This window comes from Dromiciops gliroides, chromosome 6 (assembly GCF_019393635.1).
Source record: "Dromiciops gliroides isolate mDroGli1 chromosome 6, mDroGli1.pri, whole genome shotgun sequence".
NCBI lineage: Eukaryota > Metazoa > Chordata > Mammalia > Microbiotheria > Microbiotheriidae > Dromiciops > Dromiciops gliroides.
The window spans coordinates 44,223,970-44,241,545 of NC_057866.1; the positions used below are offsets into that span (position 1 = coordinate 44,223,970).

General features: G+C 38.8%; 1 protein-coding gene across 1 annotated transcript in view; it reads left to right on the top strand.

Moving 5' to 3' along the window:
- The window catches only part of SLC5A12 (solute carrier family 5 member 12), a 47,424-nt gene that overhangs the window by 11,769 nt on the left and 18,079 nt on the right, over positions 1-17,576 (top strand). The window contains exons 4-8 of the mRNA XM_043972005.1: positions 103-170; positions 4,291-4,445; positions 4,554-4,694; positions 8,812-8,941; positions 11,360-11,448. Coding sequence (XP_043827940.1) covers positions 103-170; positions 4,291-4,445; positions 4,554-4,694; positions 8,812-8,941; positions 11,360-11,448 — 583 coding nt within the window. The remainder of the gene's footprint in view (positions 1-102; positions 171-4,290; positions 4,446-4,553; positions 4,695-8,811; positions 8,942-11,359; positions 11,449-17,576) is intronic.

Here is a 17,576-nt window from a genome sequence, read left to right on the forward strand (position 1 = left end):
CCCTTCAAATCAGGTGAACCCTGATACGCTTCAGTTTTTATGAAAAGTTTTTTGTTTACCTTCCTGGAAGAAACCTCTTGTAACTTTTCATACCTTTCACAGTGACTGGCTTTGATCTCTGGGGATCTGTGTTTGCTACAGGAATTGTCTGCACGTTCTACTGTACTCTGGTATGTATGTCCTGTTCAGAAAAAAGCTTCTCCAGGCTAAGATGGAGTATGGCCAAATCACAACATCACAGAACTCTAGTTCTGGAGTGACTGACTACATTTTAAAGTTATATGAAAAACAAAAGGCTAGCCTGGCTGTTCATATTTCCCAAATTAAGAATATTTTTCTTCAAGTTCATTTCTATTTTTATTTATTTATTTTTGGTGGGGCAATGAGGTTTAAGTGACTTGTCCAAGGTCACACAGCTAGTAAGTGTCAAGTGTCTGAGGCTGGATTTGAACTTAGGTCCTCCTGAATCCAGGGCTGGTTCTTTATCCACTGCACCACTGCACCAGCTGCCCCTTCAAGTTCATTTCTATTGACAGCCTCTAAGTAAGCAAGGCATAAATTTAGAGTTGATGGTAGAATGTAATGACTAATATCCAGATTTACCAATGGAAAAGTTTCCCTAGTCTATGGATACATGTCATTCTTGTAATGCCTGCTTTTTTTGGGGGGGGGGAGGTGGATTTTTTTTCCCAATCATTAGTCACATTCACCCATAGGTAACATATACACTGCCTAAGAAAAATGGCCTCTCCCATTTGGCTACAGAAAGAGGGCATGATGTTATGTGTGAGTAAGATGGTGGGTATTTGGTTAATTTTAAAAGTCTTCAGTTCCACACCTCGAATGCTGCTGTTGGCTAACTTTCAGTAAACCTGGAACGATTTTCTGCATTCTGATCTGCACCCACTCAATTCTTTAGCCTCAGACCCTGAGAGGTATTGACAATATGTTTAAATAAACATTAGCAATTAACTGTGATGCTGTTCTCCTAGGGAAGCAAATTGACATGGGTAAGAAATGTGAGTAAGTAGCTTGGAATGTTGGGACACAGACAATTGTCTCTAGGTGATGAATATTTTTACATATTATCACTCAATAGATGACCAATATATGATATTGTTAATATGTATAATAGCATATATGTTATATAGTAGTTATAATATATGATAGTTGATATGTATAATAGCATAAAATAAGCATTTTAAGTGCAGCAAATTAGCTTAGGTTTCCCTTTCATCTTTTCAGCATTCATAATTGCTTTGAAATGTCTTTCAGAGACATTTCTCTTCCTTTCATCTCTCCTGTCATCACTCTTGCCAAGATCCTCATTGCTTTATACTAGGACTACTGAAATAAGCTTTCCTGTGAGGCTCCATCGCTTTCACTCTCACTAAGTTCAATCCATGAGACACCAAATCTAGATAAAACTTTATAAATAATCTATGTCAGTATGTCTTTCTTGAGCTCCCCCCCAAAACCCCCAAAAGCAAAATAACCCAACCCTCCAATAATTTCTTACTGCATATATGATGATAAATTCTTCATTCTGAAGTTCAAGGTGTAGCTTCCTCAGATAGATAGCTGAATCTAGGCCTCTTTCTCTCTCTCTTCACCAAATCCTTATTCTTTTTTATTTTTAGTGAGGCAATTGGGGTTAAGTGACTTGCCCAGGGTCACACAGTTAGTAAGTGTTAAATGTCTGAGGCTGGATTTGAACTCAGGTACTCCTGACTCCAGGGCCAGTGCACTATCTGCTGCACCACCTAGCTGCCCCCAAATCCTTATTCTTAAAGGTTAGCCATCATCCTTTCCAACCTAACTCATCTCATCATATCCTCTTATCCATCAATACAAAACCTCTGCTCCCTTAAAGCCTGTTTCTTCACTGTATCCCAGAATGTGACACCCATTTTCCATTTCCTGTGCTTTTGTTCATGCTGATTTTCCCTTCCCTAGTGTCATACTGGCATTCTCTGTACTCTGGATCATCCCTCTTTCAGTTATAGAAACTAGAGATGGTTGAAGTTGTACCTCGTATGCAATGCAGAATGCCATTTTGGAGCTTCCAACATGGCTCTCTGCTAGAATTTGCTCTTCTCATTCCCCTGGCTCCAGAATATAATCCTATATGTTTCTTCAAGGTTCAAATCAGGGGCCACCTCCTTGTGGCAACTCAGTGACATAGTGAAAAGCAGGCTGGACTAGGAGTTAGGAAGACCTGAGTTCAAATCGAGCCTCAGATACTTCCTAGCTTTATGACCCTGGGCAAGTCACAACTTTTTGCAGCCACAAAATACTCATTTACAAAAATGGGAGTGATAAGAGCACCTAATTTACAAGGTTGTTGTGATGATCAAGTGAGATGGGGAAGGGAGTAACAAGCATTTTTTAAGTGCTTGCCATGTGCCAGGCATTGTGCTTAGTGCTTTACAAATATCCCATTTGAATCTAACAACAACTTTGGGAGGTTGTTGTTCAGTCATTTCATCCATGTTCTACTCTCCATGACTCCATTTTGGGATTTTCTTGGTCAAAATACTGGATTGGTTTGCCATTTCTTTCTCCAGTTCATTTTACAGATGAGGAAACTGAGGCAACCAAGGTTAAGTGACTTGCCCAGCATCATCATCTAGTAAGTATCTGAGACAAGATTTAAACTCATGAAGTTAAATTTTCTTTATCCCAAGTCCAGTGCTCTATCCACTCACCACCTAGTTGTCCACCCTGAGAGGAAGGTGCTATTATTATCCTCATTTTATAGTTGATGAAACTGAGGCAAATAGAGGTTACATGATTTGTTCAAGATCATATTGCTAGAAAGGATCTGAGGCTGGATTTGAATTCAGGCTTTCCAAATTCTAGGCCCAGAGCTCAGTCTACTACATCATCTACAATATCCCAGGCAAGTGGTTAGCCCAGTCTTCATTTGATGATCTCCAGAATGGTTGACACATTATATCCTGAAGAAGCTTATTCTACTTTTGGACATTCAGTTAGGAAGTTTTCCTAACACTGAGCTTAAATCTGTCTTTCTACCCATTGCTTCTAGAACTGTACCTTGTCCCATGTCCCCACCCCCCAATTCTCCCATTTTCATTCAGTATTTATTTTACCACTACACCAAACCAATCAGTCTTCTATCCAGTAGATCAAGAAAAATGTCAATTTCCTACTGCTTTCACTGGTCATTTTTTTTGCAAGATACATGTGCATAGTAGGTGCTTATTAGGATATCTGTTGAATTTATTTGAATTTCAGAGTTCTAATTTGAAACTTTTGAGTATATCTTTCTACTAAGTCAATGGTAATTTGAAAGTTTTATTTCTCTGTGGAATTAAATCCAATTTGATTCAATTCAACTCAACAAACACTTATTACTCTGACTATATCTCTCACTGAAATTTAAGCCCTTTCTTTTATTATCAACCATAAAAGAGGACAAATGCTCTTAATTTCTATATGACAACTTTCTAAGAAATTCATAGAGTTAATAGGTACACAATTACTAGTATGAGCCTCATGGAGGTTGTTTGTCCAAAATTGGTTATACTGTATGGGGTAGTATAGAAAAAAACATGTGGATTGAGTCTATATGAGACCTAGCTGAATGGATCAGATATTTTACCATTATACAGTCATGTTTTGAAAGGAAGTAAAACCCTCTTGGGCTCTGAGGCCATTTAATTTATTTGTTCATTTAGAATTTTCCCCAAGTAACATGTATAAACAAATTTTCACTTGAATTTTTAAAACTGTGTTCCAAATTCTCTTCCTCCCACTCCTTTAAGAACTCAAGCAATTCAACATATGTTTCTGAAGCCATTTTATTCTAAGCTCCTCAATTTTTTACTTGAGGAAATCAAGTTCTCTTCCAGCTTTGGCATTCTATGAGTCTCTGCATGGCTGATTTGATTCTTATCTATGTCATTCATTTTAACTGGAAGACAATGACAAGAGACAATGACAGAAAGAAGAACTTGGAAAGATAATATAAGGATTCAAGTGTGAAGAAGTATGGTATGTTGAAAAAGGTTTTGGAGACAAAAGGTCTGGTCTCAAACACTGCTTCTGTCATTAAGATATATATGCTTTCTGTGTTTTGGTTCCCTCATGTAAAATGAAGAAGTTGGCTGAGATGGCCTCTTAAGGTCTCTTCCAGGTATGCATCTATGATCCTGTACTTTACAAGATAAAGCATTTTTGAAATTTTGAGCAGGAGACTGGGGGAATAAACAGAAGACTCTTGTCATCTTTGATTTGAAGAACTCACATAGATTCTCTGTGTTTCAGGGAGGATTAAAAGCAGTAGTGTGGACAGATGCATTTCAAATGGTCGTTATGGTGGTAGGGTTCTTGACGGTTCTTATACAAGGAACAGCACATGCTGGTGGATTTCAAAATGTAATAGATCGATCAACAAATGGGTCTCGACTTGAAATACTTGAGTATGTCTAATACGATTTTATTCTGTTTGGAGTTATCTTTGCTTCTTGTTTAAAATAGCATCTTGGAATCATGGAACAAGACTTTATCTATGAATAACTCTCTCATAGCTTTGACGTGGATCCTTTGAGAAGGCATACCTTCTGGACAATTGCTGTTGGAGGAACCTTTACATGGCTGGGAATCTATGGTGTTAATCAATCCACGATACAGAGATGTATCTCTTGCAAAACAGAAAAGCATGCTAAGATGTAAGTTCTTCATCATTGTCATCCTTATTATTATCACAACATATTTATTAAACAGCTACTATATACTTCATTATATATTGAGCACTTTCTTCATACAAGCTAAATGCACAGGGATAAAACATTCTCTAAGAGCTTCCTTAAATAAGGTCAAATAAAGGCAATGTAGTATAATAGAAACACCAATAGACTATGAGCTCCCTAAGGGCAAGATCCATTTTGTTTTTGCATGTGTTATCAATACCACTTAGGATAGTACCACTTAAGATAGCACTTGTTAATTGGTTATAGGATTGAAATCAAGACTGATGCTTGAGTACCAGCTGTGCCAGTTCCTGGTCATAAGAATTCACCTCTGTGCTTAAGTTTCTTCCTCTGGTAAATGAGATAGTTGGAGTAGATCCCCTTCTTGTACCATTGTTCTATGAAGCTATGATTTATCATAGAGTACATATATCATAGAGTATATATCATAGAGTATATATAGCATAGAGTAGCAGAGATAGTTTTATATGGCAGGAGTTTGGGGAAGGGGAAGTGGGCTAGGGCAAAGGGTAAAAAGGTTACTAAAGTGAGTGTAATGATCTACTTCCTAAAGGGCAGGACTTAGATGATTTTGGGGAGGGGTAGACCCTCTACCTCTTCCTCCTCAGGAAATTCAACAAAGAATGCTGGCAGGAATGGACATGTCTCGATCAGGGGACAATGGGTATACCAATGAGTTAGGACTGAGGGTCTTTGAGATGAAGTAATGGGAAAATGTTAGAATCTGATATATATATATATATATATATATGTGTGTGTGTGTGTGTGTGTGTGTGTGTGTGTGTGTGTGTGCGCGCGTGCGCGCATATAAATGCTTTTAGTTGATAAGTTTTTTAAAAAATTTTAATAGCATACTTTCCCCCAATATAAATAACATTTTATTTTTTCCAGTTACATGCAAAGATAATTTTAAACATTTGTTTCTATAAAATTTTGACTTCCAAACTTTTCTTCCTCCCCAAGACAGAAAGTAATCTGATATATGTTATATATGTACAATCACATTAAACAAATTTCCACATTAGTCATATTGTGAAAGATGAATCAGAACAAAAGGAAAACAAAACTTAAAAAAAAAGTAAAAGTAGTATTGTTCAATCTGCATTCAGATTCCACAGTTCTTTTTTTTTTTTCTGGATGTGAAGAACATCTTCCATCATAAGTCCTTTAGAATTATCTTGGATCATTGTATCACTCAGAAGAACTAAGTCTACCACAGTTGATCATCACATAATATGCCATTACTGTGTACAATGTTCTCTTAGTTCTGGTCACTTGACTCAGCATCAGTCCATGTAAGTCTTTTCAGATTTTTCTGAAATCTGCCTGCTCATGATTTCTTTCTTTCTTTCTTTTTTTTTTTTTTTGGTGAGGCAATTGGGGTTAAGTGATTTGCCCAGGGTCACACAGCCAGTAAGTGTTAAGTGTCTGAGGCTGGATTTGAACTCAGGTACTCCTGAATCCAGGGCCAGTGCTTTATCCACTGCACCATCTAGCTGCCCCTCATCATTTCTTATAGCACAATAATATTCCATTACATTCATATATCACAACTTGTTCAGCCATTCCCCGATTGATGGGCATCCCTTCAATTTCCAATTCTTTGCTACTGCAAAGAGAGCTGCCATAAATATTTTTGTACATGTGGGTCCTTTCCCCTTTTTTATGATCTCTTTGGGATATGGACCAAATAATAGTATTACTGGGTCAAAGGTTATACACAGTCCCATAACCCTTTGGGCATGGATCCAAATTGCTCTCCAGAGTGGGTGGATCAATTCAGAACTCCACCAACAATGCATTAGTGTTCCAATTTTTATAATTTTCCAACATTTATTATTTTCCTTTCCAATCTGATAGATATGAGGTGGTACCTCAGAATTATTTTCATTTTCATTTCTCTAATCAATAGTGATTTTTAACATTTTTTCATGTGGCAGTACATAGTTTTAATTTCTTCATCTGAAAACTGCCTATTCATATCTTTTGACAATTTCTCAACGGGGAAATGACTTGTATTCATATAAATTTGATTCATTTCCCTATGTATCTTAGAAATGAGGTCTTTATTAGAAACACTGGCCACAAAAATTGTTTCCCAATTTTCTTGAATCACATATTTTTGAAGTGATTGTTGGCAGGATATCCATTAGTGATCTCATCAGAAGCAATAATCATAGGACTGTAGAATCAGAGATTCTACAGAGACTTTGGAGGGATCTCAGTAACTGGTCCAATTCTTTTATTTTCAAGTGAGAAAACTGAGGCCCAAAGAGGTTAACAAGTTTGCCCAAAGTCACAAAGGTAGTGAGTGATAGGTAGTAGCATAGCCAGAATTCAATTTCAGGTCAGAGGATAATAGAATGATACATTTTGAACTGAAAGGAATCTTATAAAGCAGCTGGCCTAATAATGTCTTCATTTTACAGATAAGGCAACTGAGGCCCCAAAATGTTAAGGAACTTGCTCAGTGTCACACAGATAGTAAAGGAAACAAGTTGATTTTTTCATAATACAAAAAACAGGGTGTAGACATAATTGACAAGTTGTCTTTATATACTATTCTATATACAGTGAAGGTAGCTAAATTACACTGGGATTTTACACCATTAAACCCTGAGATTTATCACTGTTACTAGCACCATTCTGAGAAAAATCTCTTTAAAGATCAATTTCACTTTATATAATGACCACGTGTCTGAAAAGTGTGCTTCAAGTGGATTTTTGTTTAATCAAATTATGTTCCAGATGCATTAATTGGACTTCCTGTTTAAAAGATAACTGTGCTCAAAACATTTGAATAGTGAAAAATTTTCTAGAAAAGAAACAATCCCCTGAGTTATGTGTCAGGTAAATCTGAATTTTTCACATTTTGGATTTGCTTAGTATTATGTTTAGGATGATCTTCCTCCTTCTCCTTTTTTTTTTACTCCCTCTTCCTCCTCTTCCTATTCTTCCTTCTCTTTTTCTTCTTTCTCCTCCTCCTCCTAATTCTAAAACAATCAAACAAAAATTCCTAAGCCTCATTCTTCAGTGGCTGGCTTCTTTGAAGCACTATCTTAACAAGTAGAATTCTACAAAATGATTTTTATCGTACCTAAGATGTTTTTTAAAATAGCATTTAATCCACGTGAGGCTGGTTATAAATGTCATAAATGAAGTGCTCCCCTTGAAGGGAAAATCTCTTATTTCCTTTAAGTAGCAGATGGGTGACCACTTTTTAAATAAGTGCTCCTATTTCAGATGGGGGTTGGACCAGATGACCCTTCCAAAGTCCCTTCTGATTGAGATTGTGTGACTTCCGATGATGAATCCTCTCATTCCAATGAGGCATCCCTTTCCACTTTTGAAAAGTTCTAATTATTTATTTTATTTTATTTATCTTTACTTTTATTTATTTTTTGTTTGTTTATTTTTTATTCAATTATTAGAAAGCCTTCTTCATATTTAGCTGAATTCCATATCTCTATATAATTTCCAGACATTGGTTCTGGTTTGATCTACCAGAGGCAAGCAAAACAAATCTAATTCCTCTTATCCATGTGAACTCAAGTATTTGAACATAGTTATTGTCTTTCCTAAATGTTTTTCTGTTTTCCTCCAGGTTAAAAAAAAAATCCTCCATCCAATTCTTACATGACATTGGTTTGGAGCTTCTTGCCTCCTGGTGGCTGTCCTCTGCATATACTTTACTTTACCAACGTCTTTCCTAAAATATGGTGCCCAGAATCAGATATACTCCTGTACCTGAGATTTGTCCAAAGTTCCTCATGTAAATACTGTATTACCAGTTCCTAAGTGTGTTAAGATGTATATTATCGGGGCAGCTAGATGGCGCAGTGGATAGAGCACCGGCCCTGGACTCAGGAGTACCTGAGTTCAAATCCGGCCTTAGACACTTAACACTTACTAGCTGTGTGACCCTGGGCAAGTCACTTAACTCCAACTGCCTCACTAAAAAAAAAAAAAAAAAAAAGATGTATATTATCTTGTTTGATCCTCACATCAGCCCCTTGAGAATGGACCTCCATCACAACAAGGGATACTAACAGGCTTCCCATCTTCTCTCTTCTAGTGCCCTGTATCTTAACCTAGTTGGTCTCTGGATCATCCTGGTCTGTGCAGTCTTTTCAGGCCTGATCATGTATTCTCACTTCAAGAACTGTGACCCCTGGACTGCCGGCATCATCTCAGCTCCAGATCAGGTACGGATGCCAGCAAGGTGGGTAGCCAGGAGGGACCAATAGGGATATTAGGTTTACCATCATTTCTAGGGCAGTCACAAAAGATGTGAAAAGTGAGGAAAGGGCAGCATGGTCGAACAGACAGACCTTTGCCCAAAGGGGCTAGAGATGAAGGATCCAGTCTGAGCCCTGCCATTGACTTCTGCTGTGACTTGTGGCAAGTCACTTGCCCTCCACAGGCCTTTTTCTTCATTTGTAAAATGAAGATTATCTCTAAGATAGCACCTAGCTCTTAAATTCAGGATTTATGAGTTCTGCAGTTGTTTATGCTGTCTCTTGGGGAGAGATATCTGGTAAAAATGTCAGCCAATTGGGTCTTTAAACATGATAATTGATATCTTTTGTTTTGCATCAACTTCATTTCTAGATAAATGTTTTCCTCCTCCCCTAGCTGGAAAACCACCCCTTGTGGCAAGAAAGAAGGAAGGGAGGGAGGGAGAGAGAGAGCAATAGCAGGTCAGCAAAACTAGACAACAACAATTGTGTTTGATAGAATATATACTGTTCCGCAACCACAGTCTCCCCCTTCTGCAAAGTAGGAAGGAAGGATGTGAAATAAAGAAAGTTAGTTGTCTGGGACACTAAGAAATTAAAAGACCTGCCCGGATCCACATGGCAGACTTGAACCCTGGTCTTTGAGACTCCAAGGATAGCTTTGTATCTACTATACCACACTCCCCTTAGCCTTTCTCTTGCCATTGGGTGGATACCAGTGTATCCTGACAGCCATCTCTGTTAGCCCTCTGCCCCATGTCATGAGGAGCCCCCATCTCTAGGATATGTCTTAGATGAACACTATAGAGGAGCAGGGACTGAGGACCAGGAAGGAACAGAAGAGGAGGCTTCATTGCCTTAAGTAGCTGTGCAGTATTTCTAATGATGCTGAACTTTTCCCTAAAGCAAAGGTTCATCTTTGTAAGATCTCCATTCTTCTGGTATGTATGACAGTGAGTCATCAAACAACAGTCTCTGATGAATAGAAGCTGTGGTTCAACTAGAGGGCTTGTGGTGGGTGTGAATAGGGTGGGATGTCTTCTCAGTGCCTAATCATTTGGCTGGGGCCAGCAACATCCATGCTAGGGAAAGCAGCGGTGTTGTTCTTCCTTAGGAAGAAGTCAGATTCCTCTTTCCCTGGATATTCTGGACTTGCTTAAAATACCTAATTGACATGGATTTAATTCTTGCCTCTGACATATACCGACTGTATAACTTTGGGCAAATCACTCCATCAGGTTGAATATTCAACAAGAGACCACAGATGAGTGAGCAAGAATTCTAAATGTATATGCTAGAGGGTTCTAATTTTAGTGGGAAAACCCCTGGACTCAGAGACAGGAGAGAAGAGCTTAAACCCTGACTAACATATCGTCATTCAACTATGGACAAGATGTTTCATCTGAGATGCATTGCTTTATCTGGAAAACGGAGATACCAGTACCTATAATATCTACCACATTGGGTTGGGGTGAGGCCTACATGAGATAATTTCTCTAAAGTCAGGTGATATTTTTAGAGTGTTGTAGCATTAACGATGATTAGATTACCATTTTATTATCTTGCAGTAGCATGAAAATAGATAGAGCTCACTTGAGTGCCAGGAAAACTTGGGTTCAATTTCCACCTATACCACATACTGACTATGTGACCCTAGGTAAGGGAAGTAGGGATAAGAAAAGGACAGGGAGGGAAATAAACTGGCTCTTAATACTTTCAAGGAAGTTTGGTTAGGTATCTAAGGAATGAAAAACAGTACTTCCAGTATCTCTGTGAGTGTGGTGGTTCCCTTCTCTGAGCAAGTTCATAGACCTTAACCAGCTTCCTAGACACAGTCTTTGGGAACTTTTAGGACCAAGCTGCTGAGACTGAGCTCCGCTCAGATGCCACCTTGTGCATGAGGTTCTTTTTTGATCCCCTGATCTACCCTTCAGTTGCTAATGCCCCCTTACCAAAATTGCCCTTTTTTAATAGAAGGACTGCAATCTACACCAGTGAATGGAGTGTTAACCTTATAATACTCATCAACTGGGGAAAGGCATACCATTGTGCTAGAAGAAATCATGAAGGGGACAATTTCAGAGAAACCTGGGAAGACTTATATGAGCTGGTAGGGAGTGAAGAGAGCAGAACCAGAACAATTTTATACATAACATTTTAAAGACTTAAAGGTGACACAGTGGCCAACCATGATTCCAGAGGACTGACTGATGAATCATGCTACCCATCTCTTGGATGTTGATGGACTCTCAGAACAGAATGAGAGACACATTCCTTCCCTAATGGAAGGAGCTGCATTTATGTGGGTGCTGATATTGCCTGGGCAACTGCTAAAGTCACACTGTTAATCACCCCCTCCCTTTTGTTTCCCTGACCTCTTTCCAGCTGATGCCATATTTTGTAATGGAAATATTTGCCTCAATGCCAGGACTTCCAGGACTATTTGTTGCCTGTGCCTTCAGTGGAACCTTGAGGTAAGCTGCCTGAAAATTATTTGCTGTGATGAAAGTTAATACAGCATAGTGAGTATTAATTAATTATTAAGTATTAATTAAGTATTAATTAATGGAATATCTGACACATATTGATTGTGTGACCATGGATAAGTCCCTTAACTTCTCAGTGTCCCCAGGCAACTCTCTAATACTATAACTCACAGAGGAACTGTGGATAGAAAAATAATACTATAATGATGATGTACAATATATTAAAATAGTATAATAATTAGCATTTTGTGGCACCTACTATATGCTAGGTGTTTTATAAAAATGATCTCATTTTTATCCTCAGGACAACCTTGGAAGAAAGGCCCTATTATTTCCCCCATTTTAGAGTTGAGGAAACTGAGACAAACAGAGGTTAAGTGACTTGTCCAGGGTCCCTAAGCTATCCTCTGACATCAGATTTAAACTCAGATCTTCTTTATTCCAGGTCCAGTACTCTAGCCTCTGATCAGCCTCAGTAGAGTAGGTTTTCAAACTTGGAATTCCTTATTTTGAAGAAGTAAAGATTAGGAATTTTTTTTTTTGGTGAGGCAATTGGGGTTAAGTGACTTGCCTAGGGTCACATAGCTAGTAAGTGTCAAGTGTCTGAGGCTGGATTTGAACTCAGGTCCTCCTGAATCCAGGGCCAGTGCTTTATCCATTGCTCTACCCAGCTGCCCCCAGGATGTTTTTTTAAAAAAAGGATTGTGTGTGTGGATCTAAATGTCACCTTGATTAAAAAAAAAATGTCTAACCACTGACCACTCTGATCAATGAGAGGTGAAGAAACAGACTTTCTCTTTTTCCCTGGCCCTACTGTGAAATGCTGGGACCAATCTGCTTTTTTCTAGCAGTCTAGAGCGATTCGTACATTGACAGTAACATGTTTCCACCCCGCAAAACACACTGGGGACAGAGACTGCTTTCGCAAACAAAGGAGCAGAAAACTAGGAGAGCTACCAAGTCTCCTGTGGAAACAGGTCCCTCTGTCTGAGGAGATAAAGAAATCTGCTTTACTGAGCTAGCCAGGAATCTAAATTTAAGAATTTGGCAGCTGTGCCCAAGGACAGAGCTGTTGACACTCTCATTGCAATAACACGGAGCAGGGCCAGGATGGAGCTCATAGAACCATCAATGGTGCCTGCTGGGACAGTCTCACATCAGGAGATGGACAAGTTCCTGGAACCAGCAGTTAGACAAAAGCTAACCAGCTGAAAATGCTAAGCAGAGAAGGGGTGCTAAGTCTGAATTCTGCCCCAGGCATTCCTAGCTGTGTCAACCTAAGCAATATATTAATATCCCTCAGCTTTACTTTCCTCCCCTAAAATAAAATTAACAACAATCCCCATCCCACCGAGCTGTTGGGCAACCCCATCCCTGGTAACAGCTCTGATGCTGAAATAATGACCATCACCACCACAATAATAATAGCTAGCTTTTATAGAGCATTTCAATCTAGGCTTCCCTTTCCTGAAATCTTGAGATAGTGGGAAGAAACTCCTCTCTTAAATTTGAAGTTTCTCATCTCTTGGATATAGTAGCTTAGAGAGGCCTGCAGGGCTAGTCTCACAGGTATTTAAGATAATAAGCTACCTTGCTTGGGAGAGAGGTGGAGGCAGGACATGCTGGGGGGGAGGGGCTGAAATTCTATATTTGTCAATTTTACTATTAAAATGAAACTAGTTGCTACATTCAAGACCATTATTTTCATGCATATAAACTTGAAGCTAAGGACTATTTCTTTGCACATTTGTAGCATCCTTAGCCTAGCACAGGGCCAGGCATAAAGTAGTAAGTCAGTAAGTCAGTCAATACATATTTTTTATGTTCTTACTAGATATGAGGCAATGGACTAGGCACTTTATAATTCTTTTAAAAAAATTCAATTTAACTACCACCTTAACACACCTGTCATTTTGCAAAACAGAACATTGGGCTTAGAGAAAAAGGAGCACAGGACAGAAAAATTTTGATGGGGGAGTTTCTGAGACTTGAAGTCACAGGATCTGAGTTCAAATTTAGATTTTGCTACCTGAGTTACAAGACACTTAGCCTTTCTGAGCCTCAGTTTCCTTATCTGTAAGCTTATGGCTTTTAAGGACCCTTCCAGATCTGGATCTTTTTATCTTAAATATGAATCTATAATATTGTGTACCCTCTGGAGATAAGCCTGCGTAGTGTTACTGGGAGTCTCTGGGGGATAAAGGACCGAATACTTACAGAAAGAGGCAGATATTAAGGAACGGATTAAATGTCACCCAAGACAGATTTTTGCCTATCTCAGAAGTTTGCCTAGAGTTATTCCTAAGGCGTACTAATCCCCCCAAAGCATTTCTGAATAGGGCATAGCTGAGAAAAATGATTAGACTGCAACATTAGCCCTTGCTGACATATGAGTACACATTATGTTTTAACATCTCTATAGCCATCACAGAGGTTTGTGAGATGCTCCAGTTAAGGCACTTTTAGTAGAAATGAGCCTATTTCTAAATGGATTGACCCAATGAATAGGATTTGATTAAGTGTAGAATAAAGCTTGCCTCAGAGCTAAAAGAACAATGGAGTTTAAGAACTACGTGTGTGTATGTATATGTATACACATACATATATGTGCATATATGTATGCACATTTATAGAACTTTATATAGCACTTCAAAGTTTGCATCTTTGATTCTTCTAACAGTTCAGTGATCAGAACTTTTACAGAGGAGGAAAATGAGGCTGAGGGAGATTAAATGTCTTGCTTAGGTTCACACAGCTAGGAAATGTCTGAGGCAAAATTCAGACTTAGTCCTTTCTGAATTCCAGAATCCAATACTCCAGCCACTGTGCCACTGGTCTCTATCATTCAATGCTATATAATCAGCAATAAATGCTATATATTTGCTCAGCTAGGAAGTTGAAAGCAGAAGGCCTTGAACTTGATATGACAGGTTAGCACTTAATTCAACAAACTTCTGTCATCTGCCTTCTGTGTGCCAGGAACTATTATAGGATCTGGGCAGGAAGATATAAGTCAGGGAGCACAGTCTTCAGAAATAAGAACCAATGGTTTATTGCTAGTTATGGTCCTGAAATATCTTGATCTTCAGTTTGCTCCTTGGGTAACTGGGTTACTTTCCACTCCATGTTGAGTGTAGATAATTGGCAGTAAAAATCTGTACTACTGTATACTGTTGGCTTCTTCCCTTCTAATAAACTGATGTCCTTCCTTCCTGTTCCTAGCAGGCATCTCTGGGGCTAACCAGGCTTGATGTATCACTGCTCCTTGGGAGAATAGGATTCCTTCTTTTTTCTTTTTTTGGTTATTGGGGTAAAGTGACTTTCTGAGGGTCTCCCAGCTAATAAGTGTCTCAGACCAGGTTTGAAGTTAAGTCCTACTGACTCCAGGGCCAGTACTCTATCCATTGAGTCACCTAGCTGCCCCAGGAGAATAAGCTTCCTTCTAAAGGTCCCATTTGTCTGTTGGTGTGTGTATGTTGCCTGGGGGGTGGGGGGAGAGGGGAATCAGTATACTAGGTAAACAACAGTAAAACTGGTGTGCTAGAGCCAGCTTGAACTAGCTCAGGATTTGAGTGATAGATTTTCAGCATGAGCATTTACCCTTTAGAAATAAGCAAATGCTACAAATTAGGAATTGTTTTATTAATCACACAGACTTAAGAAAGTAATGGAGAACATGTTAATTATGTGTATTAAACTTACAAGTATCTTTCAAGCATACTTTTTTTTGGGGGGGGGTGAGGGGGGCTGTTGTTTAACATTTACCAGCATGTCCCTGATATGGATAACGTACCATGAGGTTGGGACTATAGACATACAACTGAAGTCAACTAGGAGGCACAGAGATAGGAAAACATGTTCAATTGCAGCCTCTGATACTTCTTAGCTTTGTGACCTTGGGTAAGTCATTTAACTTATACTTCTTTTAGTTTCCTCAACTATAAAATAGGGATAATAATAGCACCTACCTACTGTAAAGATTGGAATGATGCCACCTGCTGGTGATATACTATAGGAAATGAGGAGAAGGCACCTGAGGGCAAGACATGTGGTTTTTCTTTGGTGTCAGGAAGTGAAATTTGCTGGTGGGAGGAAGAGGGTGCAAGGCTGGCTCTCTCGCTCTCTTTCCTCAGGACTCTGGTTGAAAGTGGAGCTAAAGATGCGCTCTCTCTTTAATAGAAAGAGGAATCCAGGCCTTTCTCTCTCTCTTCACCAAATTCTTATTCTCCTTAAGAAATTCTTAAAAGTCTAACTCTTGTTAAAGCTTATAATTTATTGGCGACCAATCATTAGATATTTTAGACAGACGAGTTAGAGTTTTAGCCCTTTACACTCCCAAGGTTGTCAAGAGGATCAAACGAAACAATATTTGTAAAGTGATTAGGCCAGTGCCTTTCACATACTAGGTAACATATAAATGCTGCTGCTGGTGGTGATGATGATGATGAGGCAATGAGGGTTAAGTGACTTGCCCACGGTCACACAGCTAGTCAGTGTCAAGTGTCTGAGGTCAAATTTGAACTCAGGTCCTCCTGAATCCGGGGCTGGTGCTTTATCCATTTCACCATCTAGCTGCCCCAGTAATTATTTTTAAAATAATATTTTACCCCCACTTAAATGTTCAAACAATTTTTAAACTTTTAAAAAAGTGTAGGGTTCCCTCCCTCCACCCATCCCTGAGACAGTAAGCAATTTGATATGGGTTATACATGTTCAATCATGTAAAACATTTCCATATTAGTCTAAATGCTAGTTATTATTACTACAACTCTTTCTGCTTGTCTACCTGTTCCCAGGTTGGGACTCAGCAGAGGGTTCACTAGCGTCTATGGGTCTTTTACAGTAATCCTAGGGAGGAAGGGGTACATTTTCTCAGAAGCCTCTTGGGTACCCACAAGGTGGGAGGGGGTAAAGAGGCTTTTTTTTTCCTTTTCCACAACCCTCAGACTTATCTAAAACACCTGTGGGGCAGGTGACTTACCAACCATGCCCATGTAGGGATTCTCTGTTTTCCTGCCACAAAGTACCTGTCTTGGAGTGAATTTCATCAGGATACAAGCTTCCTGGCAAATGAATAAGTATCCACCAAAAGGGCTTGGAAACAGTAATTATATTTTCCCTCACCTCATCAGCTTAGGTTGGTTAGAAGCAATTAAAAAGAAAACTCCTTTCCATTTTAGTGTGCATTTAATTCTATGCCCCATCTCTGGACATCAGAACAGAACCTACTGGCCCTTCTTTCCAAGGCATCTGAACTTTTTCAAGATTCCAGAGTACCCTGATGAAACTTTCCTTTCTGCTCTCCTCATACTAGGTCAGAAGTTCTTGATCTGGAGTTCATGGTTAGATTTCAGGAGGGCTGTGAATTTGGGGAAAAAAATACATTTTCATTAACCTTTGATTTCCTTTGTACTTCTATGCATTTAAAATAATGATTCTGGGAAAGGTCTTATAGGCTTCACCAAACTGACAAATGAATCCAGGACAGAAGAAAGATTACGGACCTCAGGACTCAACTGAATGGATCACCCTGATGTTTCCAATCTCTGGAGAAGATGGACAAGAGAAATAGATACTGGAAACATATCTTGCCTATTTTTTTGTCGTATTTTTCCTTTCATCAGAATATATATCCAAATAGCATTGGCTAGGATCAAATGCTAATTCCTAGAAGAATTCAATTCCATTTAAGAGCCATTTGGTAAAAAGCTTCCTAAGTGCAAGGGATTGTGCATCAAACAGGATTCTTGTGCTTGTAACAGTTATTGCAGCAGCTGCTGCCTTCACACAACTCTGAAAATTCTCTTTTAGAAAAAAAATATTTAAATTTAAATTAAAAAAAGCTATTAGTTTAGCTCAGGCTATTGGTATATAGATAAGGTTATACTCAAGTCAAAAAGAGCCCTGGAAAAGATGGAGCTAATTAGAGAAAGGAGGTAGTGCCTTGTTGTTGTTGTTCAGTCATGTGCTATTCTTTGTGACTCCATTGGGGGTTTTCTTGGAAAAGATAGTGTAGTGGTTTGCTATTTCCCTTTACAGCTCCTTAAAAAGATGAGGACACAGGGACAAATAGGGTTAAATGACCTGTCCAGGGTCACTCACACAGCCACTAAGTG